Raw genomic sequence first — 24,274 nt, 5'->3', positions numbered from 1 at the left:
TCCCTGTATCTACAGTTTACTTTCCAGCTTCTGTGATTAACCGTTTTAGAGGTCTATTCCGCTTGAAATAAACTGCCTACTGAGCTATTCCTTATCACTGTATCTATAGCCTTAGAGAACTTCAAGCGTCTCTCTTCATTACTTAGTACCTCCCTACCTTTTCTTTGCACATGGATTCTTCTTAACTAGTCTTTTAAACTTTAGCCTATTCCTCATCAATACTAAATTGTGATCTCAGTCTATGTATGTTCTTGGGTACGCCTTACCATCCAGTATCTGATTTTGGAATCTCCGTGTGACGATGATGTAATCTAACGGAAAGCTTCCCGTAACTCCCAGGCTTTTCCAAATTTACCTCCTCCTGTTCTGATTCTTGAACAGGATATTCGCTGTTACTAGCTCATATTTATTGCAAAACTCAGTCTTTTCTCTTTCTCAGTCCTAGTACCAAGCCCATAATTTCCCGTAATCCTTTCTTATACTCCTCCCCTTACAACCGCAATTCCAATCCCCCATAACTATTAGATTTTTATCTCCCTTTCCGCCTGAATTACCCGTTCAGTACCCTCATATACCCTATCTGTCTCCTCGTCTTCGACTTGTGACATCAGCAAGTATACCTGAATTATCGTGTGTCAGTTTAGTGTTGATCAGAATAAGTAAAGAGAGTAATGTCTGAGTACGTTGAGTTCCGCTCAGCTGCTTGAAAATCAAATAACGTAAGAGGCTTATCAGCACAGTCATTCATAAATTTTTCCAAGGGGACGTTTCACTGCAAAATATGGTTATTCAGGACTTTGACAAAATGAATTTATCTTTTGTGGATGACATATTATGTTTCTTTTGTGTCGCGGCACATCACATCTCCCAGCTCCTCGCTTGCTAACAGTGTCAAGTACACTAACATTGGATGAATCAACATCTTGTTTCTGAAAGGGTGTTAAGGTATATTTTGTTAAAACTGCAGCAAAAGCTGTCTCAGAATCTCACAAAAAGTTGTACATATTGGGACTGAATCATAGAAGTTCACTGTCTAAACTATCTGTAAATGCCTTACGAGCCATAACAATATTTCAGTGATCGCCGGTAAGTTACGTACCTCATGCTCCTAATAGGTGACACTGACAATCAATTGTCAGTGGCGTACCTTCAAACATTCCTCATCGACGTGGTGGTAAGAAGACTACTTGCCGTCGATGACGGTGAAGAAACACAATTGTGCAATTGTTCGACAATGTTTTACGACTTTATATCACCCTGAAATTCAAAGTGTGTCTTTCACAAGGTATGTACGTCACTAATGTGTTGGTAAAAGTTCCGTGGCAGTATCTTTTCTGCTTGACAGCGCGGCTTCGAACAGAGTTTGGGGTACAGCTGCGGCTTCTACGGGCGGCTGGTGCCTGGACACCAGGGTGTGGCGGTGTGGTGCAGGCGGTTTACGGATGCTACTGTGCATTCATCGTGGTTTCGCTCGTGGTGTTCGTGGTTACCCAGGTCTCCGCCATTCTGCACTTCTGGGGCGATATCATCAGCATCACCAACAGCGTCTGTGTCACCTTCGTCTACATCCTGGCTACCTTCAAGCTGGTGGTACTCCTCAAGATGCGTGGCTTAACAGACGAACTTCTCGACAATCTCGACAGATGTATGGAGGTTAGTCACTACTGGTTGTCAACTGTGTGGCGCTGTCTGCTGCTTCATCACACTGCTGTTTCGTAGCAGCTGCTTTCCGTTTGTTGCTATTTAATAAGTTTCTGCCAGCGAAAATAGTTATCATTATGTATAGAACCAGAAGCGTCCCAGTTACTACAGTTTTTGGACGATACTGATCTGAACTCCTACAACCGATACTTCAGATTTTATCCAGAAGCGCATAGCAGCCACTGAGATGGATTTACTCATGTCTTGAATCTCATATCTATAGTAAAGTACAAAGTGACATGTTTAATTAAGGGATCAGTGTTTTATGAAATATTTTTAAAAATTCGGCACCATGTTGGAACTTCAGCGACAATCGCTTAACATAAGAATCAATATTAACAAATAAAATTTCTTTTACTTCAATTGGTGGTGATAGATTTTGGTTACTGTAAGCACCATCTGACCAAAAGTAACCTACCCAAACCTAATGAAGAGCTGGTTCTCAGAGCTTTGCGCGCAGACAGTTGTGCAATAGTTAATATCACAAATAATTTGGAATAAATTTAGCTTCTTTCAATATTTGGTTGTGTATCTCTCTGTCTGCCATCGCGTATACTGGTGTACTTTGTTGCTTTTTATCGTCTCTAACCTTAATTAAATATTTGCAATGCGACTTCTTAAAAACTCTCCGTATTCACTTTAATCGATTTCGGAAAAACACAAAAAAAGGAATTCCAGGTTCTCATATTGCGATTTGTGCCCCTCACTATAAGATCATGAATACGTTGCCTTAAGCACTACGGCACTTTGCACGGCTTGTGATGTACACTTAATGCCAGCTACCCTAGTTTTCTTTTTCAGTTGTACAAATTAATGTAAATGTTGCTATTAAGTTCGTGATCACGACGATCTTGCAGCGCTATGGACGCACATTTGGGAGAGAAAAGGCGTTCGTATTTGGTGAATGTGCACGCAGAGGCCGCTGGATTTCTCTAATGCAAGCGTGGATGGGACTATGTTTGTACGTGGCCTGGGTAATGCAGCCTATGTTGCGAGTGCAGAGCTGTTCCACTGCAGAGTGTCGCAGCCAGAGCGGCTTCCCCACCGTCGTCTGGTACCCGTTCTCCTTCACGGAGCCACCTGCCTACCAGGTAAAGTTACAACACGGCATCTTTTCTGTTAATAGACAAATTTTGTGGATTATTGTAAGGTTAGCTAAGAAAAAATTGATTTTTCTTAGTAAAATTCTGTTGTACAGCATTTACAATATTACATGGTCTTGCATATTCATAACACTTTACAAATTGTACATTGGGCATAGTTCAGAATCGACTGTGGGCTGATATATTTGTGATACAAAAGGTAATCTAAAACTGCGGAATTTACAGAGTCTTAGGTCAGACAAGTGTTGCCGGCCGGATTGGCCGAGCGGTTCTAGGCGCTACAGTCTGGAACCGCGAGACCGCTACGGTCGCACGTTCGAATCCTGCCTCGGGCATGGATGTGTGTGATGTACTTAGGTTAGTTAGGTTTAAGTAGTTCTAAGTTCTAGAGGACTGATGACCTCAGCAGTTAAGTTCCATATTTCTCAGAGCCATTTGAACCATTTGAACAAGTGTCTGATGAATAATGTATTACTCCTGAAGTAGATGAGTGTGCCCATTAAATACAGTGATAGTTACAGGAATCTAATTAAATTACTTAATGAAACTTCCTGGCAGATTAAAACTGTGTTCCTGACTGGGACAATCCAAAACCTTTTGGGAAAAGCTCGTACTGACGTAATTAACATTTCTTTACGCTAAAAATATTTAGTTATGATGAATGACATTGGAATACACAATTTTACAGATATTTGTATAAAGCTTAATCTGTAATAATACATACTACACATAGGCCACCGGTAGCGGGTAATATACATCCATAGAGTAAGTTAAGTGTTTATCATTTTCTGTCTTCTGCTTGTACTATATTTCGTGAATGTTGTTCTGTTTAAGAGGTTTAATCTTACGTTTTTGTAAGGGTAAATTCATTCAGTCTTTAGCGCAGTACTTGCGCATTTATTTTGGTTTGGAGGAAAGCGTCTCTTCGATAGTAAGCCACTCAGTCAGGCATTAGCTCTCGGCTGATATACATCTACAGAGCGGCAAGTTAAATGTTTATCTTTTCCTGTCTTTTCCTCGTGGTTCAGTGATTAAATTTCGTGCGTGATGAACTGAGTAAGAGTTTTAATATCACGGTGTTTGTTTGGGTAAATTCATTCAGTCTGTAGCGCACTAGTTGCTCACTGAACAGCCAGCTACATAGCTCATTAACGCACCATTGTTCATTGAGGACACATCAGGAGGGTAGCATGTTGCATATCTGGGATTCTGTCTGACTTTATAGTTTACTTCCTCCGCTAGCCTTTCTAGGACGGTTAGGACGTGTGCTTGCTGTGTGGGGCCACAGGAGCAGCTGGCCACAGTTCGCGAACAGCTGCATGCGCTTTTGGCTACGGTCAGTCCGCTTCAGGCTGCTTCCTCGGGGTGTAGCGACGGTGGAGAATCTGGCGCTCGGCATCGAACACCTCAGGTGTCGCTTGTTTTCCCCACGGGCTCTGCTGCCAAGATACCTCCTAGTGTAACACAGTGCTGTGCACCCGCCCTCACGGCGTCGTGAGTGGCGGGTGGTAACGCGTTCGCCTCGCTCTAGGCTGAAGGCCAATGTGCAGACTGGCCGTCTGTCCTCGCCCATTCACCCTGTGAGTGGATATGTGGCCATTGCTTCAGCAGGGTTCGTGCAGGCACGCGGGGGATGGGTTTCCTACTTATCGGGAGCTCTACCGTTAGATGTGTTATGAAGCCCCGTAAACAGATAGCCTTCATGGCTGGCAAGAAAAGCCATGTACAGCTGCAGTACCGACAACAAGACACGTGATTGCCGCTTTTGAATTCTAATCCTGCTGTCAGTGTCTTCACTCAGAAAGAGTAGCGACCACAACATTGCATACGTCGGAGAACGGAATCTCACTTTGACGTGAGTCATCTCAGTGCAAGTAATCAATTCAACAAATAAAATGATATATCACCAGTCTCCATAGAAAATAAACATGGCAATAGCTGGCCACCGTGTCCGAGCGGTTCTAGGCTCTTCAGTTCTGAATCGAGCTGCTCCTTGCGGTCGCAGGTTCAAATGCTGCCTCGGGCATGGATGTGTGTGATGTCCTTAGGTTAATTACGTTTAAGTAGTTCTAAGTCTAGGGGACTGATGACCTCAGACGTTAAGTCCCATAGTGCTTAGAGCCATTTGAACCATTTTTGAAACACGGCAACAGAAATTAATGAAATTACACCTTGAGCTATACAATTTGATCAATACCATAATATCCAGTGCCACTGCTGCACAATCCTCAGGATTAATTACAATAACATTACACATGCAATAAAAATTTTTGTTTCTCCTACTCATCCACATTAACTTACATTTTCCCACTTTTAGAGCAATTATAGTAATGTCTAAGTCATGTTGTATCTTCCTACACTCACTCAATTTCGACCCCCTGTCGTAAGCCACAAAATCATCAGCAAACAACAGCAGATTACCCCCACCCGGTCCGCCAAATCACTTATGTGTATAGAGAACGACAGCGGTGCTACCACACTTCCCTGGGGCACTCCTGACGATTCCCTTCTCTCTGATTAACACTCATCGTCGAGGACAACACACTGGGTTCTATTACTCAAGAAATATTCGAGCCACTCGCATATCTGTGAACTTGTCCATATGCTCGTACCTTCGTTAACAGACTGCAATGGGGCAATGTTTCCCGGAAATCTAAAAATATGTAATCTGCATCCCCTTCATCCATAATTCGCAGTATATTATGTGAGAAAAGGGCAAAGTGAGTTTCGGATGAGTGATGCTTTCTAAAACCATGCTCATTCGTGGACATAAGCTTCTCAGTCTCAAGAAAATTTGTTATATTCTAACTGATAATACGTTCATTGATTCTGCAGAAAACCAAGATAGGGATATTGGTATGCAATTTTGGGGGTCCGTTCTTTTACCCTTCTTATACACAGGAGCCACCTGGACTTTTTTTCCACTTTGTGCTGGGCGAGAGCTTCGCGTTAGATGCAAGATAGGTGAGGCACCAATGCCGTAGAATACTCTTCGTAATGCCGAACTGGGAATCCGTCCGGACGTGGTGACCTATTTGTTTCCAAATCTTTCAGTTGTTTCTCTACGCCAGGGGTGCTCATTACTATTTCGTCCATACGGGTGCCAGTCCGATGGTCAAATGGCGGCATGTTTTCACGATTCTCCTGCGTGAACGATTTCATGAACGTGAAACTTAAAAATGGTTCAAATGGCTCTGAGCACTATGGGACTTAACATCTGAGGCTATCACTCCCCTAGAACTCAGAACTACTTAAACTTAACTAACCAAAGGACTTCACACACATCCATGCCCGAGGCACGATTAGAACCTGCGACCGTAGCGGTCGCGCGATCCAGAATGAAGTGACTAGAACCGCTCGGTCACAACGGCCGACGTGAAATTTACGAGGTGCGACCATAAAGTAATAAAACTGATTTTATTTGCAAGATGTGAAAGTCCTGCAGGCTTGCGTAGGCACAATATCTTTGACCTTGGTCTATAAACTGCTTCCAGTCCAAGCAGCACATCGATACAACTGTCCTTCGTGAGTTGTGGTGTAATAAATTAACATGTGTTTGTGTCTCTCGTCACGGAAATGGAGCCGCAGAATATTTCATTTTGCATTAAATAGGGTGAAAACCCGACGACAACTTACGGTAACCTTCAAAAGGCTTTTGGAGAGTAGTTTATGTCAAGAGCCCAAGTTTTTCGTTGGCATAAAATGTTTATTGAAGGCAGAACGAATGTTGAAGATGAAGACCGCAGTGGACGACCATCAACCTCACGGACGATGTCAGCTTGACCAGGGCGCGTGAACTCGTACGATCTGATCGAAGATTATCTGTGAAAATGATTGCAGAAGAACTGAACATCAATCGATAAACGGTTCGTCTAATAATAACTGAAGATTTTGGTATGAGAAAGAATTGTGCAAAAATGGTCCCCAAAAATCTCACATCACAACAACGAGAAACACCGGAAAATGTGGCAGCCGATCTGTTAGAGCAAACGGAAATCAATCCAGAATTGTTGAGCCGTATTATCACTGGTGATGGCAGTTGGTTTTTTCAGTATGATCCAGAGACAAACGCCAAAATTCGCAATGGCGCTCAAAGGGATCACCCAGACCAAAAAAAGCTCGCATGTCAAAGTCAATAGTGAAATGCATGCTTCTGTACTTCTATTATTCCAAGGGAACTGTTCATAAAGAGTGGGTGCCTCTTTCTGGACAAACCAATTTTACTACAAAGAAATTTTGGAAAGACTTCGTAAAAGAGTTCTTCGTGTCCGTGCCAACATTGCTGATAATTGGATTCTGTATCACGATAATGCCCCATCCCACACTGCTCTGTCAGTACAGCAATTTTTAAGCTCAAAACAAATTTCAGTACTACCACAGCCATCTTATTCTATAGATATCGCTCCGTGTGACTTTTTTCTATTTCCAAGAGTCAAAACGGCGGTCAAGGGACACCATTTTCAAACAACACAAGTTGTCCAAAAAGCTGTAACGAGGGTCTTGGAGTATATTACAGACGATGAGTTCCAGAAATGTTACCATCAATTGCAGAAGCGCTGGAAAAAATGTGTGCAATCAGAAGGGAACTACTTTGAAGGAGACAACACTAAACTCGACTAAAACGGCAAGCAGCATGTTTTTTCACATCCGTCTCATTACTTTATTGTCGTATCTCATAAAACTTTGGCTTTCGATTTCCTCTCTTCAATTGCCACACCAGACAGGTCTACAAGGGACCGAATGGAGGCCTTAAACATGCTTAGTGTTTCTGCATAGGACCAGAGTTTTCCCTGGCTCTCTGCTGGATCTTCCGCTAAGGTAGTTGTTGCGTGGTTCGTACATAGGTCTTTTCACAGACTCACGAATCTCCAATAACCTTTGCTTGTCGTCATTTGTGCCTTTTCTTTTGAATCGAGAGTGCAACGGTCTCTGCTTCTTCAGCATCTTCCGAAGTTTGCTGATCCCCGTTTCTATATTGACAGGTACGGCCTATTTATAACTACAAGGTCTACGATATTTCCGTTTCGTGTGGACTGCCGAGATAGCTGTAGAAGACAGTTTTCGGAAAATGTGTTCTAAAGTATTTTGCACAACTGTCTGCCTATACCTGCCCCCCCCCCCCCCCTCCCCAATGAATCTGTAGACGTGTAGACTTGGCAGGTTAAAGTCGTCTCCAACTAGTAGTGCATGATCTGGCTATTTACGCACTACTGACCATAAACTTACTTTGATGGATTCTAGAAATAGCTCAGCGGAGTCGGAAGGCCGGTAAAATTATGCAACAATTAACTTGGTTCACCTACACCTGTTATACCTGATCAGACAACTCCACAGTCACAGTCCCCATGAGCATTCCACAAGTACCCTGCTACCCCAGTAGCTGCTTCAAGCGGCGTCCTACAAATCCCCAACCGTTAACACAGGTCTAGAAATCTCCAGCCAAGACCGTCACAGAGTCGACGAAGCCTTTCGTTGAGACCCTCAACTCATTGTGAGCTCTGCTTGCATCCCGCAAGCCAGGCCAGTAGTCTTCACCATCTCTGATAGCCGCCTATATAACTGAGGATGGCCTCAGCACCCACGACAGACGTCGTTGGTGCCGACGTGAGCCACAATTTGCAGACGACTGCAACCTGCACGCTCGATTCCCACAGGAAAGGCCGCCTCCACATCTCGGATGAGGCCCATGGTGTTCTCAGCACAAGAGTTTGTCTCTGTCCTAATGAGTTTTCTACTGTGTGAGTTCGGTCTACCAAGAATGGGTTTTCATAGCCTGATCGTGAGGAACGTGTTTGGATTACAGGATAAAATGGGTCATGGTTTGCATTTGTTTCTTTCCAAGTGAGAGGTGTGCCTGACAAGGTGTTTAGGCATTGCAGCAATGTCTGCCTGATAAGGCGTTCAGGCATTGCAGCAATGCTGTCTGCAGTGAATGTACTTGAACCTGCTGTTACCGCAGGAACCATGTACACAGCGAGCGGCTCGTCACTTCCACTGGTACGTTGAGTGACTTTGCTGTGTAAAACAGCGCATCGAATTTAATTGAATCGACGAATGAGATCAGTCTGTGGAACGCCGCATACCACTGTATCAACTTGAGAGAAACTGAGTTTGTAATTTCATTTTATTATTTAATCAGCACTGAGACGCCCACTAAACCCACTGGGCAGAACAGGTAATAGGGATGTGGAAAGGGCCAATGGTTGAGGTCAGTTTCTCCTTTTAATTGTAATTTATTGTAGTTTAATAACCTTTACAACCAAAGCGGCACATAGCCAGACCTTTACCGAATGCGATTCTTCACGGCTGAAGGCCTCCAAACAAGAAATCTTAACAAATCAACAAGATAAAAACCCAGTTAAGACATCAATAAAATAATTTAAAAGAAAACCAGCAAACATATGCAAAGTGCAATACAAATTGCTGAGGGCTACAATTAAATTTCAAAATTTTAGAATATATCACCATAGACCTTTAAAGGCAGAAGGCCAGAATGTTTAACAACAATAAATCTTAAAAAGCAACAAGATTAAAAAGCAGTTAAAGAGGTAAATCAAATAATTTTTAAAAAAAGTATCACAGGTACGTGGAAAGCCTTAAGGCTAAACAGATAGAACATTCATATGCTAGGTGCAATACCAATGGCTCAGGGCCACAAGTAAGTTTCAGAATTTTAAAATAATTACCATAATCTTTTAAAGGCAGAAGCTTGAAAGGTAAATTTAAAATTTAATTTTCCAAAATTTGAAGAAAAGTAAAAATACCATAAGCCTTGAATTTAAGGTAGCCGACAACAGAAGCCTCCAGAAGCCTCCAGGGAGGTCGGTCTGCCCTCGTTCACTTAGGCGAGACTGGTGGTGAGGCCACCTACACTTGATCCGCCGGAACCCAACCAGGGGACAGCCACGGACCGACCGACAAATCGACTTGCATGAGAACTCAAACATAAAAGCTTACACACTACACTTTGACGTCCTGGATCGGTGAAGCACGAAGCTCGTAGCGATCGGACAGCTCCACACGCGCTCCGACACTGCGCAGGGACCGGCAGCTGACCCAGCGACTGCACTGCGCGGAGACATCTACCCCGGTCCGCAGCAACCTACCGACTGCCTGCGGGTCCGTTCGCGACGGTTGCTCCGTCGCGACTGCACTGCTGGTGCGTCTCCCACTCACTTTTAGTCACACTACGGCGGAAATACTGGCGCGGACCCAACCATGCAGAGGAAACAAGCCCACTGGCTAAACGACATCCTTGCACCAGGAAAGTACCGACCCATGTTCCACAAGATGGTAATTGAAGGGGCCCCGAAGCGCAAGGAGAACCAGTTACACGTCACCCGATGAGACGACCGACTCAGCAAATACGCCGACTATATTTAAAATAGTCGTCAATGGAAATAACGCCAACTACACACACAGCCTGACAAACACTTGCACGAAGACCTGAACGATACCCAACAGTAACTAAACACGCACGAAGACAACTCGGGAGTCAATGCACACACACACGGCCGACTCATGAACGATCGGTGAGCCAAAACGCGTCGTCCGTTTGGACGACCGACCGACGATCCACCAAGACCGTGGCCCGGCTCACCTGATGCGTGGCGGCAATGATCGGGCGAGCCATGTCGGCGCAGACCTCAGTGCTCCAACCCGACTGCACCAGTGCCGCATTGCAACTCCCCGACTCTCAGGGACGCGTTCCAACTGTCTGGCCGCTCAAACTCGCAACCCAAACCGGCCACCCGAACTGTCTAACGACAGACAACGACCGGGCGGTGACAGCAGTCCAGCAAAGATACTACAAGAGGGCCAGTCACTGTCAGGCAAAGCACCAACTCAGTGGCAGTAGTAATCTAAATTAACCTAGTGGGATTGAAGTACTTTAAAAACAGGGTGTAAAATGCATGATGTCGGGAACACGAGCCACGCACGGCTCAAGCTCGTTTGGAGCTCAGGCACTGAACAATCAAAACTGATACAGTTTCTTAGTACTTGCATGTACTGTTTGCGTACAGAGTGTTACTTTCACATATGAACAAGTACACACGCAGTTACTTTATTTACTAAATTTTTTATTTGTAAATAAGTGGTTCTGTCTAATTTTAAGATATTACACTGACGAAGTTGTACATACTTACGTTAGGATTCCAAATATGCACAGCATATACTAATCTTGCCAATGCACAGATGTTACACTTTTCAGTTTATTTGTCACATTTTGCTGAATTCTGTATGAGTATTTTCCAAAAGCTGTTTTCATTCTGGAGCTGCTCCCCTAATTTTGGTCACTGCGTGAAAGGTAACGTAAACAGAGGCATTGTGAAACAATGGACTGTTATTTAAGTGGGATAGTCGGGTTGGGTCGCGAACTGCGTTTGAAAGGCACACGCAGTTCAGGGACCGGCCTCGGTCTGGCTGGACCTGAGGGGCAGGATGTTGGCTACTGGCTACGGAGAGGACCGTGCGCTGACGTGTGGTGGCTACAGTTCCTTCAATGGCTGGCGGACAGGCCACGCGCTCCTCGTAAACATTATAACGGATGGACGTAACGTCCGTTCCGCCATTAGCACACAACCACTTCTCACATAATTTGCGGTCATACAGCGTAAACTGTAATTGGTTAAATGAAGGGTGATACATCATATTAAAGAAGGGAGCACCACGATTTTGCCAGCGTGAAAATATTAATTGTTAGCAGAATATGTAAAAAGATACAGCACGGAGTAGGCTTTTGTAACCATAAATCAGCAAAGGTTTAGTAACTTTTTTATTATTTATTATACAAACGGAAATCATACACTCATATTGTAGCTCTCGGCGAGGTTCTTCTATTAATATACTCAGATGATTAATTAACCTGTGAGTCTCATTTTTATGGGATTTTAATTGAAAATTGATAAAAAGTCTGACAGAACACCAGTACGTATCCAGCAAGACCGTATACTTTCGCGGAGGTCGTTAAACACTACATACAACCTTCAGTTCTTAAGATTCGTAATTTGTTACGTGTTTTGTTAACTTTTTATGAAATTTGTGCAGTTTTACTCATAACTTGTGAACTGTTACCGATATCTTAATTTTGAACAGCGCGCTGGAAAGAAGAGTAGAAATCCTATGAGAAAAAGATGCCATATCTACAGCTGTTGTAATATTTCATGGCAGGAGACGTATGAACAGTTTTCAAGCACTGCGAGAAAGTTCTGCAATTGTTTAAACTTAAATATTGAACTAATTATTGCATGCACAATTAAATGTCAGATTTGGGATAAAATTGGCATCTAATGGCGTTATTAGAATCTCAGTGTTTCTTACTTATCAATAGATGTAAATTAGCCTCGTGAAACTACTAAACTCGAGGTGTAACAAAGAAGTTGGATTTTCCGTGAAGGTGTGAACCGACACTATAAAAGGATGGCGACCAATATGCTCCAAGCCAGTGTTTGAAACGATTTCTTTTAGCAACATGTAAGTGAGTTTGAGTGGTATTGCATCCGTACAAGTTTTGGAGGGTAGAAGTTTTTCAGGCCGTTAATAGTGGGTTTAACAATTTCTTCACACGAGTTCACTGTTGGAATTATCAAGGCTCTATTTTCTGCTAGCAGATCGGCAGAACTCGTGACTTTTTTTTTTTTTGCTTGAAGTGGGGCTAGGATTATTTCTGTACTCTGAGGTTGGGCTATGGGGTACTTTGGCTTCGAGAGACAGTTTATGTATTCTGCTAATAGACACTAAGGTAGTAGCTTTGCCTGTTGGTTTAACCCTGCTTATGTGTGAGTTGGTATGCGATTCATCTTCGTCTAACCTCTATCTGTGCACACTAGCTATGTTCTTCGAGCTCTTTTAATCTATTTAGTTTCATGTAGGGAGTTCACTAACCGCTATATTGAGGACTCAAGTCACTTTTTAACCACTTAACAGAGTTGTTGATGTGACCAGTATTCGAATTAATATGAATATTTTGAACACAAAAAACTTTATTATTACAAAATTAAATATTGTGTTATGGCTCGCTATTTAACAAATCTTGCAAATATATACAGCCTAGTTACCATTTGTCTTCCTGATTAAAGCCATCAGAGAAAATTTATTCATCTATTTACTTATTTTGAGTTTAAAGTACACAGCGTCCTTACGTCACAGCCCCTACTTGTGATATTGCGACGGAAATTTATTTTTTAATAAATTCGGGTGTTTCTTTTATCCGTAAAAGCTGTATACGGAATACTTATCAAATAGATGTGATAGGACATAAATAAATAAATTTTGGCAATTTGTGGTATGTTCTTGTGGGACCAAACTGCTGAGGCCATCGGTCCCTAAGCTTACACACTTCTTAATCTAACTAAAACTAACTTACGCTAAGGACAACACACACACCCATGCCCGAAGCAGAACTCGAACCTCCGACGGGGGGAGCCGTGCGAACCTTGACAAGGTGCCCATGACCGCGCGGCTCCCCAGCAAGGAAATAATTCGTAGACGCACAGCAAGGATCACAATAGGTCAGTCGCGCATATAGACAATTATATCAGATATTAACTGAACTGATGTACGAATTTTGTAATGAAAAGTCACATGGTTCTAGCTGATATACGAGTTAATTCAGGGAACTAGTTTTAGAGGTAGGCACTCACTCCATACGTGGAACAGGACAGGAAGTTGCTAATACTGCTCCAAAGTTCCCACTACCATGCACATACAGTAGCTTAATGGGTGTACATAAAGCAGCAGATATACCTCGAAAGAAAAGAGCTCTATAAGAAATTCCCAGAGAAAGTATTGATCTGGACGACAGAGATATATTCAGGGTGAATTACTTTGGAAAATTATAAATGGCAAAGAGCTGTGCTCAGTCATGGAACTCAGGCGAGTATCAAACGACAGAGTTCTCTTGATATGGAGATAACATTAATGTATATCAATGGCCGCGTACAGTAATCATCACAACAAGTAGAAAAGACGCGTCTGACTCCGGTTACGTAACTCTACAATAAGTATCGTTCACATTTTACCAAAATCTCTTTTGTAAATCCAATTGGAACATCGCTCAGAATCACGTTAGTATTACCACAACCAAATCGTTAAGAACTCTGTCTTCGAGCAAGATGAGCACTGCCATTTTATAGTCTCAGTTCCCCCTTTACGAAAAATGAAACGTGTATGTGACTTAACATGTTTCGTAGTTTCACCAGCATAATTTACATACTTTGATACATAAAAAACATTCAGATTCTGATTACGCCATCCGATGCACGACAACATTTTAGTCAAAGCTGATATCTCACATTTAACTCTATGTGCAATAGTTCGCCCAGCACTTCAGTTTAAACAATTGCAGAACTTCGTTGCAGTGCTCGAAGACCATTCACATTGCTCGCGCCATCAAATATGGAATGTGGGCAAAACTACATAAATTTCATAAACAGTTAATAAAACACAACATAAAAATTATAAATCGTAAGAACTAAAGGTTGAATGTAATGTGATAGTATGTAACCACTTCCGCCAATGCGTACTGCTTTGCTGGATGTGTACTCGTGTCAGTCTTTATATTAATTTTCAATTAAAATCCATTTAAAATGTATCTCTCAGCTTAATTAATGACGCTGCAAATCATGTGAATATATCAGTCGAAAAGCATCTCCGAGAAATACTGATGGAGTGCTCGACATCCTTTGTACATTAAATAATAAAAAAGTTATTAATATTTTTCTGATTTATGGTTGCAAAAACTTCTCGGCGCTGTATCATTTTACATTCCTGAGAACAATTAATAGTGGTGTTCCCCTCTTTTCTATGAAGTATCGCTCTTCATTGTGCCAATTACGGTTCACACTGAGTGCAAACGAGAACAGGTTGTGAGAAGTAGCGGAAATGGCATCACATCCGTCTGTTTGAATTTTTGACAGGGGGGCGTGGCCCATCCACCGGGTGCGGTCATCCGCGAAATCGAGGCCGTTGCAACTAAGTAGAAAGAGATAATAGAAAGCAAAGTACTTGTAACTAAACCACGACAAATGATCTTTGTTTTCAGTCTATAAAAACCGATAATATTATCAATGTTGAGGTCTCTCTCAATCTGACGGTGAAGCCGATTAACTCTTGTAATATCTTGGTTGTCATCCTTTCTGTGAGTGATTAATATTATTGAAATTATAATGCTGTTGATTTAAATGTTTGTCGTGTTACTAATTTCAAGTTACCCATCCGTTCAGTACAATGGTTTTGGACTGAATGTAAATGTGGCTGTCTTTTATAAATGGTATAGAATCACTGTTGAGCTCCGTTTTCTTCCATTTTCATTCTCTTGCTACATCCGGAACAGAACCTCCATAATTTTGTAAATGACGTCCTCAATCGTGTGTGTATTCAGTTTCAAAACGAACCGACACCTAACAGGAGATGAGCGTGGCTGTGAATATGAATATCCACTAAAAGAGAATTTCAAGCAAATAAAGCCTTGGTTAAAATAATTAAAAGCATATACAAGCCATTGCACATCGCCTTATAGAAAAATCTGAGAGGAACATTACATTTGTATCCATTGTTGGTGAACCATCTCAAGTATAAGAATAGGTTTTGTAGCACACGAGCCACACAACAGAAGGGGACGCGTCCGCCGAGCAGAGATGGCGGTTATTGCTGAAAAAACTGGTTTTCGGTTGTATCGGTAATTTTACACTCCAGTTTAGCCTGACTGTTAGAACCACTTAAAATAACCGGTTTCTGAAACTACCGAATTTCGGTTTTTTCCTATTATTTCCTGTAACAAACGCAGAAATCTAACAAAGACTGAAGAATTTTGACACAGTTCCAAGAACCAAACTATCAAATGAAATAGTATAATAAATTGAAACTTAGTCCGCTCATCGTTCTCTGCTTTTCTGGAAAAGTGATAAGTGGTTGAATGCTACAAAAAATTACCAGTAATTCTCCTACTGAGTCTAACTTTTTGAAACTCTCCTCAAGAGTCATGTTGTAGTCGGGGATCATACCACCATTTAGTTATTACGAATAGTCAGTGATAAAGGGTGAGAACTGAGGCTGAAAAACTTTATTTTTCCTGTTAATTTGTCCGTTTTCAAGGGTTATATGCAAATGAAGTCATCTTATGTAGACACAGTCACCAGGTCAGCTACTTCCCATTTTCATTGTATACTTGGAGTGAATTTTTAAGCTTTTAATTTATCGCTGTTTCCATAATTTCCTTCCTTATTAGTTCACATAAATGCCTGACAAGTCTTTAATCTTTTAAAGCAAATGAACCATTATACTTCATTGCTATGTCACTTAGTAAAAGTAATGGCATACCTGGACTGATGTCATTCTGCAATACACCGGATGTCTGGAGACGAAAGCTAGTAACTACTCCACAGACCATGTGGGGGCAAGTTTTGCACAGTGCACGTACACAACGTACCTTTAATGACGACACACGATAACATGGCCATTATTGTCTCAACAATGCTGTACCAGGTCTTATTCCTTTCTTTAGTTGCTCGTTTCTGTCGGCATTGATATTAAAATAGCACTGATCGCTTTTATAAATAACGCAGTATTTCAAAACAGTTCATATTTGTGCAATAAAAATTACTCCTTTTTTAAAAACTAAAATTTTTAGCACTTAGTAAAAAATACGAAACACCTGTTATACCGGCGACCAAATAAGTACCTAAAATACCGGTTATTTAGAACTACAACACCGGTAACGGTTTTAACCTGCCTCTTTGACGTGAAGTGTGCGCGACTCAAACGCCGCTAGCGATTCGACTGAAACCTCCCACTTAAATAATTGTCGCGTCACACAAATAAAGTAACACTTTCTAGTGGTATATAATGCTCTTACACTCAAAAAGAGAAAATTGGATAAAAGCTGGTAACAGAATATTCTCGAGAACCGGCCACTTTAGCTGAGTTACGAAGAAGTAAGGTTCCGAGATTTCATCTGGACACTGCTGACATGCTTATACTATATTCTGCTAGAAAGCCACGAGGGAACCTCATTTAGTCAGAGGACTGGAGGTGGAAATGACTTGATGTCATCACTGCGCTGGTGCGTTTTGCGGGTTGAAGGCCTTCCGTCATCGTAATTAGATCACTTACCCTGTGAGGCGACTGGCATATATCATGTGGATAATTAACATATGATCAAATTGTTCGAGTCCCCAAATACGTGGCGCTTGAAAAATCCAAACAACTTTCTAAGAAGACATTTCAGCTACTGTTCTACGTCTTGTAGAAGATACTATAGGTTGTAAACGCCAAACGATGATGGACCCTCATTTCCTGTCAACAGTTTACTCAAAGTTGTCTACTTTGGAAGTGAACTCATTATTAATACGAAAACATTTTCCGATAAAACATTCATTCTCTGTCCTCAAATCTAGTGTAGGCAGTTCTATTTCTGAGGCAGCTTGTTATCGATGAAGTACCAGTGTAGTGGCAATAAAGGAGAGGAGCTTCAGCTTGGAATAGATGGGGGAAGATGCAAAAGTTTCCCTGTTCTAACATTCCAATCCCTATGCCTAACATAAAGCAATGTCAGCGATATGACATAACTTCTTATTGGGGTTTAATTGCGGGCAAAAGCTGATATTGTGCCACCACAAGCAAACACCGAAAGATGGAGCTGCTAGATTGTTATATCCATGTGGCTTTTGGAGAAAGTTATGCTTATCTTGATGTTGCAGGATGTATAGGTCATGATTGTGTCTCATCAAGAAACCTAGAGAGCATTTTAGCTCCAGGTTATTCCAGTATAAGCTAGTCATATCACAGTAAAAGCACGACAATACAGTCCAAAGAAGTACAGAAGAACCGAACCATACAGCAAATAATCTCGAAATACAGTGCTCAGCTATCACGGCCATGTGATCACATATTTGAATACAATTAAATTTAACACTTTTCATTAACTTAACATTGTTTATTGCATTGTGACTTGCTTAGTTTTGGTTTTCTTTCTCTTTACGTACTGGTTCACAATATTCGCCTGCATCTATATGTCATGTTTTTAAACAATTTTCTGTATTTATACGTCTCGCTGGGAACTGTTTCCGGTTTAATTATGGGACAAGGCGTCTAAGACAAAGATATGAAACATAATACACTCCTGGAAATGGAAAAAAGAACACATTGACACCGGTGTGTCAGACCCACCATACTTGCTCCGGACACTGCGAGAGGGCTGTACGAGCAATGATCACACGCACGGCACAGCGGACACACCAGGAACCGCGGTGTTGGCCGTCGAATGGCGCTAGCTGCGCAGCATTTGTGCACCGCCGCCGTCAGTGTCAGCCAGTTTGCCGTGGCATACGGAGCTCCATCGCAGTCTTTAACACTGGTAGCATGCCGCGACAGCGTGGACGTGAACCGTATGTGCAGTTGACGGACTTTGAGCGAGGGCGTATAGTGGGCATGCGGGAGGCCGGGTGGACGTACCGCCGAATTGCTCAACACGTGGGGTGTGAGGTCTCCACGGTACATCGATGTTGTCGCCAGTGGTCGGCGGAAGGTGCACGTGCCCGTCGACCTGGGACCGGACCGCAGCGACGCACGGATGCATGCCAAGACCGTAGGATCCTACGCAGTGCCGTAGGGGACCGCACCGCCCTTCCCAGCAAATTAGGGACACTGTTGCTCCTGGGGTATCGGCGAGGACCATTCGCAACCGTCTCCATGGAGCTGGGCTACGGTCCCGCACACCGTTAGGCCGTCTTCCGCTCACGCCCCAACATCGTGCAGCCCGCCTCCAGTGGTGTCGCGACAGGCGTGAATGGAGGGACGAATGGAGACGTGTCGTCTTCAGCGATGAGAGTCGCTTCTGCCTTGGTGCCGATGATGGTCGTATGCGTGTTTGGCGCCGTGCAGGTGAGCGCCACAATCAGGACTGCATACGACCGAGGCACACAGGGCCAACACCCGGCCGGCATCATGGTGTGGGGAGCGATCTCCTACATTGGCCGTACACCTCTGGTGTTCGTCGAGGGGACACTGAATAGTGCACGGTACATCCAAACCGTCATCGAACTCATCGTACTACCATTCCTATACCGGCAAGGGAACTTGCTGTTCCAACAGGACAATGCACGTCCGCATGTATCCCGTGCCACCCAACGTGCTCTAGAAGGTGTAAGTCAACTACCATGGCCAGCAAGATCTCCGGATCTGTCCCGCATTGAGCATGTTTGGATGTTTGGGACTGGATGAAGCGTCGTCTCACGCGGTCTGCACGTCCAGCACGAACGCTGGTCCAACTGATGCGCCAGGTGGAAATGGGATGGCAAGCCGTTCCACAGGAGTACATCCAGCATCTCTACGATCGTCTCGATGGGAGAATAGCATTCTGCATTGCTGCGAAAGGTGGATATACACTGTACTAGTGCCGACATTGTGCATGCTCTGTTGCCTGTGTCTATGTGCCTGTGGTTCTGTCAGTGTGATCATGTGATGTATCTGCCCCCAGGAATGTGTCAATAAAGTTTCCCCTTCCTGGTACAATGATTTCACGGTGTTCTTATTTCAGTTTCCAGGAGTGTATGTATGTGTGAGTAAGTAATTTATGTTGAAAAGAAATTTTACATTTTTTTAGAGTTTTTTAATTGCCTAGATCGCAAACAATGTTCAACATTGAATTTTATACGTTGTTTCTGTTGTTCACCCAATCATCCTCAGATCAGACATACTGTCAACGTACAGGCTAAGGCTGGACCGCGACTTCTCCATACCTTGGTACATTCTTAAACACTGAAGCGTCAAAGAAACTGGTATAGGCATGCGTGTTCAAATCCAGAGATAAGTAAACAGGCAGCATAAGGCGCTGCGATCAGCAGCGCCTGCATAATACTACAAGTGTACGCCGCAGTTGTTAGATCGGTTACTGCTGCTACAATGGTAATTTATTAAGATTTAAGTGAGTTTGAACACGGTGTTATAGCAGGCGCACGTGCGATGGGACACAGGAGCTTCGACGCAGCGACGAAGGGGGACTTGCCTGTTCGACCATTTCACGAGTGTGCCATGAACATTAAGAATCCGGCAAAACATCAAATCTCCGACATCGCTGCGGCCCAAAAATGATCCTGCAAGAACGGGACCAACGACGACTGAAGGGAATCGTTCAACGTCAACGTGGCAGGTGTGCAACCCTTCCGCAAAGTTCTCCAGATTTCAATGCTGGGCCACCAGCAAGTATCAGCGAGCGAACCATTCAACGAAACATCATCGATGTGGGCTTTCGAAGCCCAAGGCCCACTCGTGTACTGCACGACACAAAGCTCTACGTCTCGTCTGGCCCCGTAAACAACGATCCTGGACTGTTAATGGCTGGAAAAGTCTTACCTGGTCGGACAACTCTCGTTTCAAATTGCATCGAGGGGATGGACGTGTCCGGGTACGGCGACAACCTCATGAATCTATGGCCCTGAATGTCAGCAGGGGACTGTTCAAGCTGGAGGGGGGTTCTGTAATGGTGTGAAGCGTGTGCGGTTGGAGTGACATGGGACCCCTGCTACGTCTAGATACGACTCTGGCAGGTGACACGTACGTAAGCATCATGTGTGATATCCTGCATTCATTCATGTCCATTGTGCATTCCCACAGACTTGGGCAATTCCTGAAGGAGTATGCCATACCCCACGCGTCCAGAATTCCTACAGAGTTTCTCCAGGAACACTCTTCTGAGTTTAAACACTTCCGCTAGCCACCAACCTCCGCAGACACGAACATTATTGAGCATATCTGGGATACTAAAATGTAGACTTTCACGGCCGGAAATATCATGTCCATTATAATTATCCGGGCTGTTATGCCGTGGTCAGTTGATGAATTTTGTCTCAATTGAGACATATCTGGGATGCCTTGAAACGTGCTGTTCATTAGAGATCTCCACCTCCTCGTACTCTTACAGATTTATGGACAGCCCTGCAGGATTAATGGTGTCAGTTCCCTCCAGCACTACTCCAGACATTAGTCGAGTTCATGCCACGTCGTGTTGCGACACTTCTGCGTGCTTGCAGGAACCCTTCACAATATTAGGCAGGTGTACCTGTTTCTTAGGGTCTTTAGTGTATAGCAGACAGTTTCAATAAAGTGCTGACTGTACCAGCGACATAAACGATAGTGGTAGTAGACCATGCTCTTGGTTTTGCAAGTGAGTTTTGTAACGATGTAGTGCAAAAATTTTACACTCAAGGGCCATTTTAATAAACATGTTTTAGTAACAGTATCTTTATATCGTTGTTACAGGCAGCACTTTATTGAAGTTATTTCGTACATGAGAAAATACCAAAATATGCAGACGATGAGGTCTAGTGTTACTGTGCACGTTGATACAAGGTCTTTAACATGACTAATTTGAGGTTATTTGTGTGAACAACCAAAACAAGTTATCAAATTTAACATCCTCTATTTTTACGTCTTAGAAAACTTACAAAATTATGTATGAAACACTTAAGATCTCTTTCCTCCATTTCCTGGTAATGTCAGATATTACTACTTTGTTTATGTGTTTACTAATTTATTTATGCGTTTGTAGAAAAAAGTTGTGACTTAACAGTGAAGAGCCCCTATTATGCTCCCAGCCACAGGCGATGCGATCGATAGCTGTTATGAGGCAACCAGTGTTATTCTTGCTCTGCGAAGACATTCACGAGACTCAAGTTCTCGGTATCCAAACAGAACCCAGAAATCTTGTATGCTAGAAACAATCTGAGACTCTCGATCATTTTGTTTCCAGGTTGTGTTCATTGTTGTGTCCACGGGCCTGTTCTACGGCAACATTATCTCCATCACGGTCCACAGCACGTTCTGCACTCTCATGATCTACGTGGCTGGCCATCTGCGCGTCCTCAACCACATGGCCAGGAACTTGTGCAGCACCCAGCAGTACGATGAGGCAACCGGCGATCACAAACAGCGCAACAGGTGTGATGCAGGGGAAGAACGAGTGAGGGAACATCTGAGGGAGTGTGTGCGATACCACATCGACATTGAGAGGTACTGACAAACGTGGTTTCACGCTGCTGATTTATCACCTTTAGCATCTGACGCATAAACGCTACCAAACAAATTAGGAGCGTTATTTTAACATACCTATATATTTCTTGTGATCAAGCTGACCGTGGGACAAGACTAACCTTCTAATCCGAAATGCGTGCTTTATGTTGTTCGGCTGCTCACGATGTTGTGTACATAGTTCCGCGTACTCAGCGCGTACACAACTTTCCCACTAGAGTGCGCCCCGCTAAGCACAACAACGCAGGCGCAGCGCTCGTCCGTCTCCGCACTACGAGATGGCGCTGCCTTAAAGACGGACCAAATTCTGCTTCTGCCGATCCGCGTATTAATAGGTAACGCAGCCAATGAGATTGCTGCTAATGTAGAACCTTTTCTCCTCGTGGATCACACTCGCACAATAATACCTGAACGCTCGAGGTATTATAACGAGTATCCAGACCTCCGATTGGTCAGTCTGCATTAGTCTGCACTAGTCTGCAGTCAAGTTTGTCTGCGCCTAATAAGATTATCATATTCCTGTACATAGCTATGAAGAGAAATGTATAGACACTTGGTCACGTATCAGAGATATATATGAGAATAAGATTAACGTACCAATACCAAAGGAACTTCAGATGGTAAATTGTAAATAGCATCCAGAACCAACTTAAGTAATTTTTATGCTTGTTATTATTTTAATAATTGTATGTGAAAATTAATCAAGTTCTGTTTAAAGTTGGTCACCGTCAATCTGCTACTCTAAGCGTGCAAGTGGCATTTCTATCGTCCGGCCTAATGGCAGAAGATAAACACGCCACGACAAGACCACGAGACATATTGCTGACACTCGCCTACTTTGTTAGAGCGACAAGTCAACTAATGTGATGGTGAGTGTACCGAAGGTCTTATAGTACGCACACCACACACTGTCACACTGGAGTGGGATGGGGCATCATCACACTGAAACCATGTCTTCTCGTGCAAAAGCAGGAGGAGCTACTGCGACAGTAGACCTCGAAAAAATACGAGGTGACGCAATGAACTGAATGCAATCTTACTGGGCATCAGACCAGATTTCGGACTGGCTTTAGGAGTTCCTTGCTTGATCTTCGTACGTCCATAGTTGAAATGGAGGACAGTGGGACGTCAGCTGGTATAAATTTTCGTTAAAAATGAAGATATTCCTCCAGCTATATTTAAGGTGTCGATTTTATTTTGGCAACTAGTTTCGACGTTGTAACAACGTCATCTTCAGGCCCATAAACTGGTTGACGTCAACTGCGTGGGGCTGATACTAGAAGTCAGTGATGAGATACGGAACACGCCCGTATCTCACCACTGGCTTCTAGTATCAGCCACAGGTAGTTGTCAAGTGTATGGGCCGGAAGATGACGTTGTTACAACGTTGAAAGTACCTGCCAAAATAAAATCTATACCTTAAATACAGCTGGAGGAATTTCTTCATTTTTAATATAAATTCCTTGCATGAAGTCAACTCGTTGTTCTAAACGGGACGAAATTTACAGAAGTAAAGGTAATTTCGGGAGTATTATATGGCTGTTACTGTTAGATAGTGGATTATGTAGGAAGTTCCAAGAGGCAGTTGACCAATGTCTACGGAGAGGCTGCAACGCCAAAAGACAATGGCGAAATGGAGGATAACCTGTAGATGATCGATGATTGGTACAGATTCTAGCAGTTGATCTCAGCGTAAAAAAATGTTTCTTATTGCGCATAAATAGTCAAAGAGCTACCTTGTAGTTCTATTCCGTTATTTACGGGAATTTGTTGGAAACTGAAACGATGGTGAAATACCTTGGAATAACAGTCGTTGCTACTTAAAGTGAAATAATAATATAAAACTAATTTCGTGACGAGTATATTCCAGGCCATGACTGACTCGAAGAATGTTCAAAGGGTGTCACTCCACGCAAGAAGTGACTTACCAAACACATGTTCAGCCGATTCTGGAATAACACTATTCATCCTGGATCCTTAACTTGTTGGAGTAATAGAAGAGACAAAGAAAATCTCAGGAAGAGTGACACGTTTGGTACGTGCGAGAGCGCTACGGAGATGCTTAATAAATTACTGTAGCAGGTTCTACAAAGCAGGTTTATTGTTGAAATTCCGGAAGCATACGTCCCAAGAAGAATCGAGCTGCATACTGTTTCTTCCCACATAGGTGTAGCAAAACGACTACGATGAGATCACAGAAATCGATGTCATGCGGGGGTTTATTGTCCATCGTTCTTCCCACGCACCATTCGCAAATATAAGAGGGAAAGGACAGGAGCATGATTAGTGGTACCAGAAGTACTCTCTGGCACAAGACTTACGGTGGCTTGTGGAATATAGATGTACTGCATTAAAATGGGATGGCCGGCCGCTGTGAACGAGCGGTTCTAGGCGCTTCACCCCTTATGTTAGTTATGTTTAAGAAGTTCTAAGTCTAGGGGACT

The 24,274-nt window shown here is 43.1% G+C and overlaps 1 protein-coding gene across 1 annotated transcript in view; it reads left to right on the top strand.

Moving 5' to 3' along the window:
- Positions 1 to 24,274, top strand: part of LOC126268062 (odorant receptor Or2-like) — a 57,541-nt gene that overhangs the window by 12,917 nt on the left and 20,350 nt on the right. The window contains exons 2-4 of the mRNA XM_049973497.1: positions 1,346 to 1,653; positions 2,559 to 2,792; positions 21,553 to 21,812. Of these exons, the coding sequence (XP_049829454.1) occupies positions 1,346 to 1,653; positions 2,559 to 2,792; positions 21,553 to 21,812 (802 nt within the window). The remainder of the gene's footprint in view (positions 1 to 1,345; positions 1,654 to 2,558; positions 2,793 to 21,552; positions 21,813 to 24,274) is intronic.

This window comes from Schistocerca gregaria, chromosome 4, assembly GCF_023897955.1.
Source record: "Schistocerca gregaria isolate iqSchGreg1 chromosome 4, iqSchGreg1.2, whole genome shotgun sequence".
In the NCBI taxonomy this organism is placed as follows: domain Eukaryota; kingdom Metazoa; phylum Arthropoda; class Insecta; order Orthoptera; family Acrididae; genus Schistocerca; species Schistocerca gregaria.
Note: the sequence above shows the minus strand (reverse complement) of the source record. Positions and strands in the feature narration are given on the sequence as shown.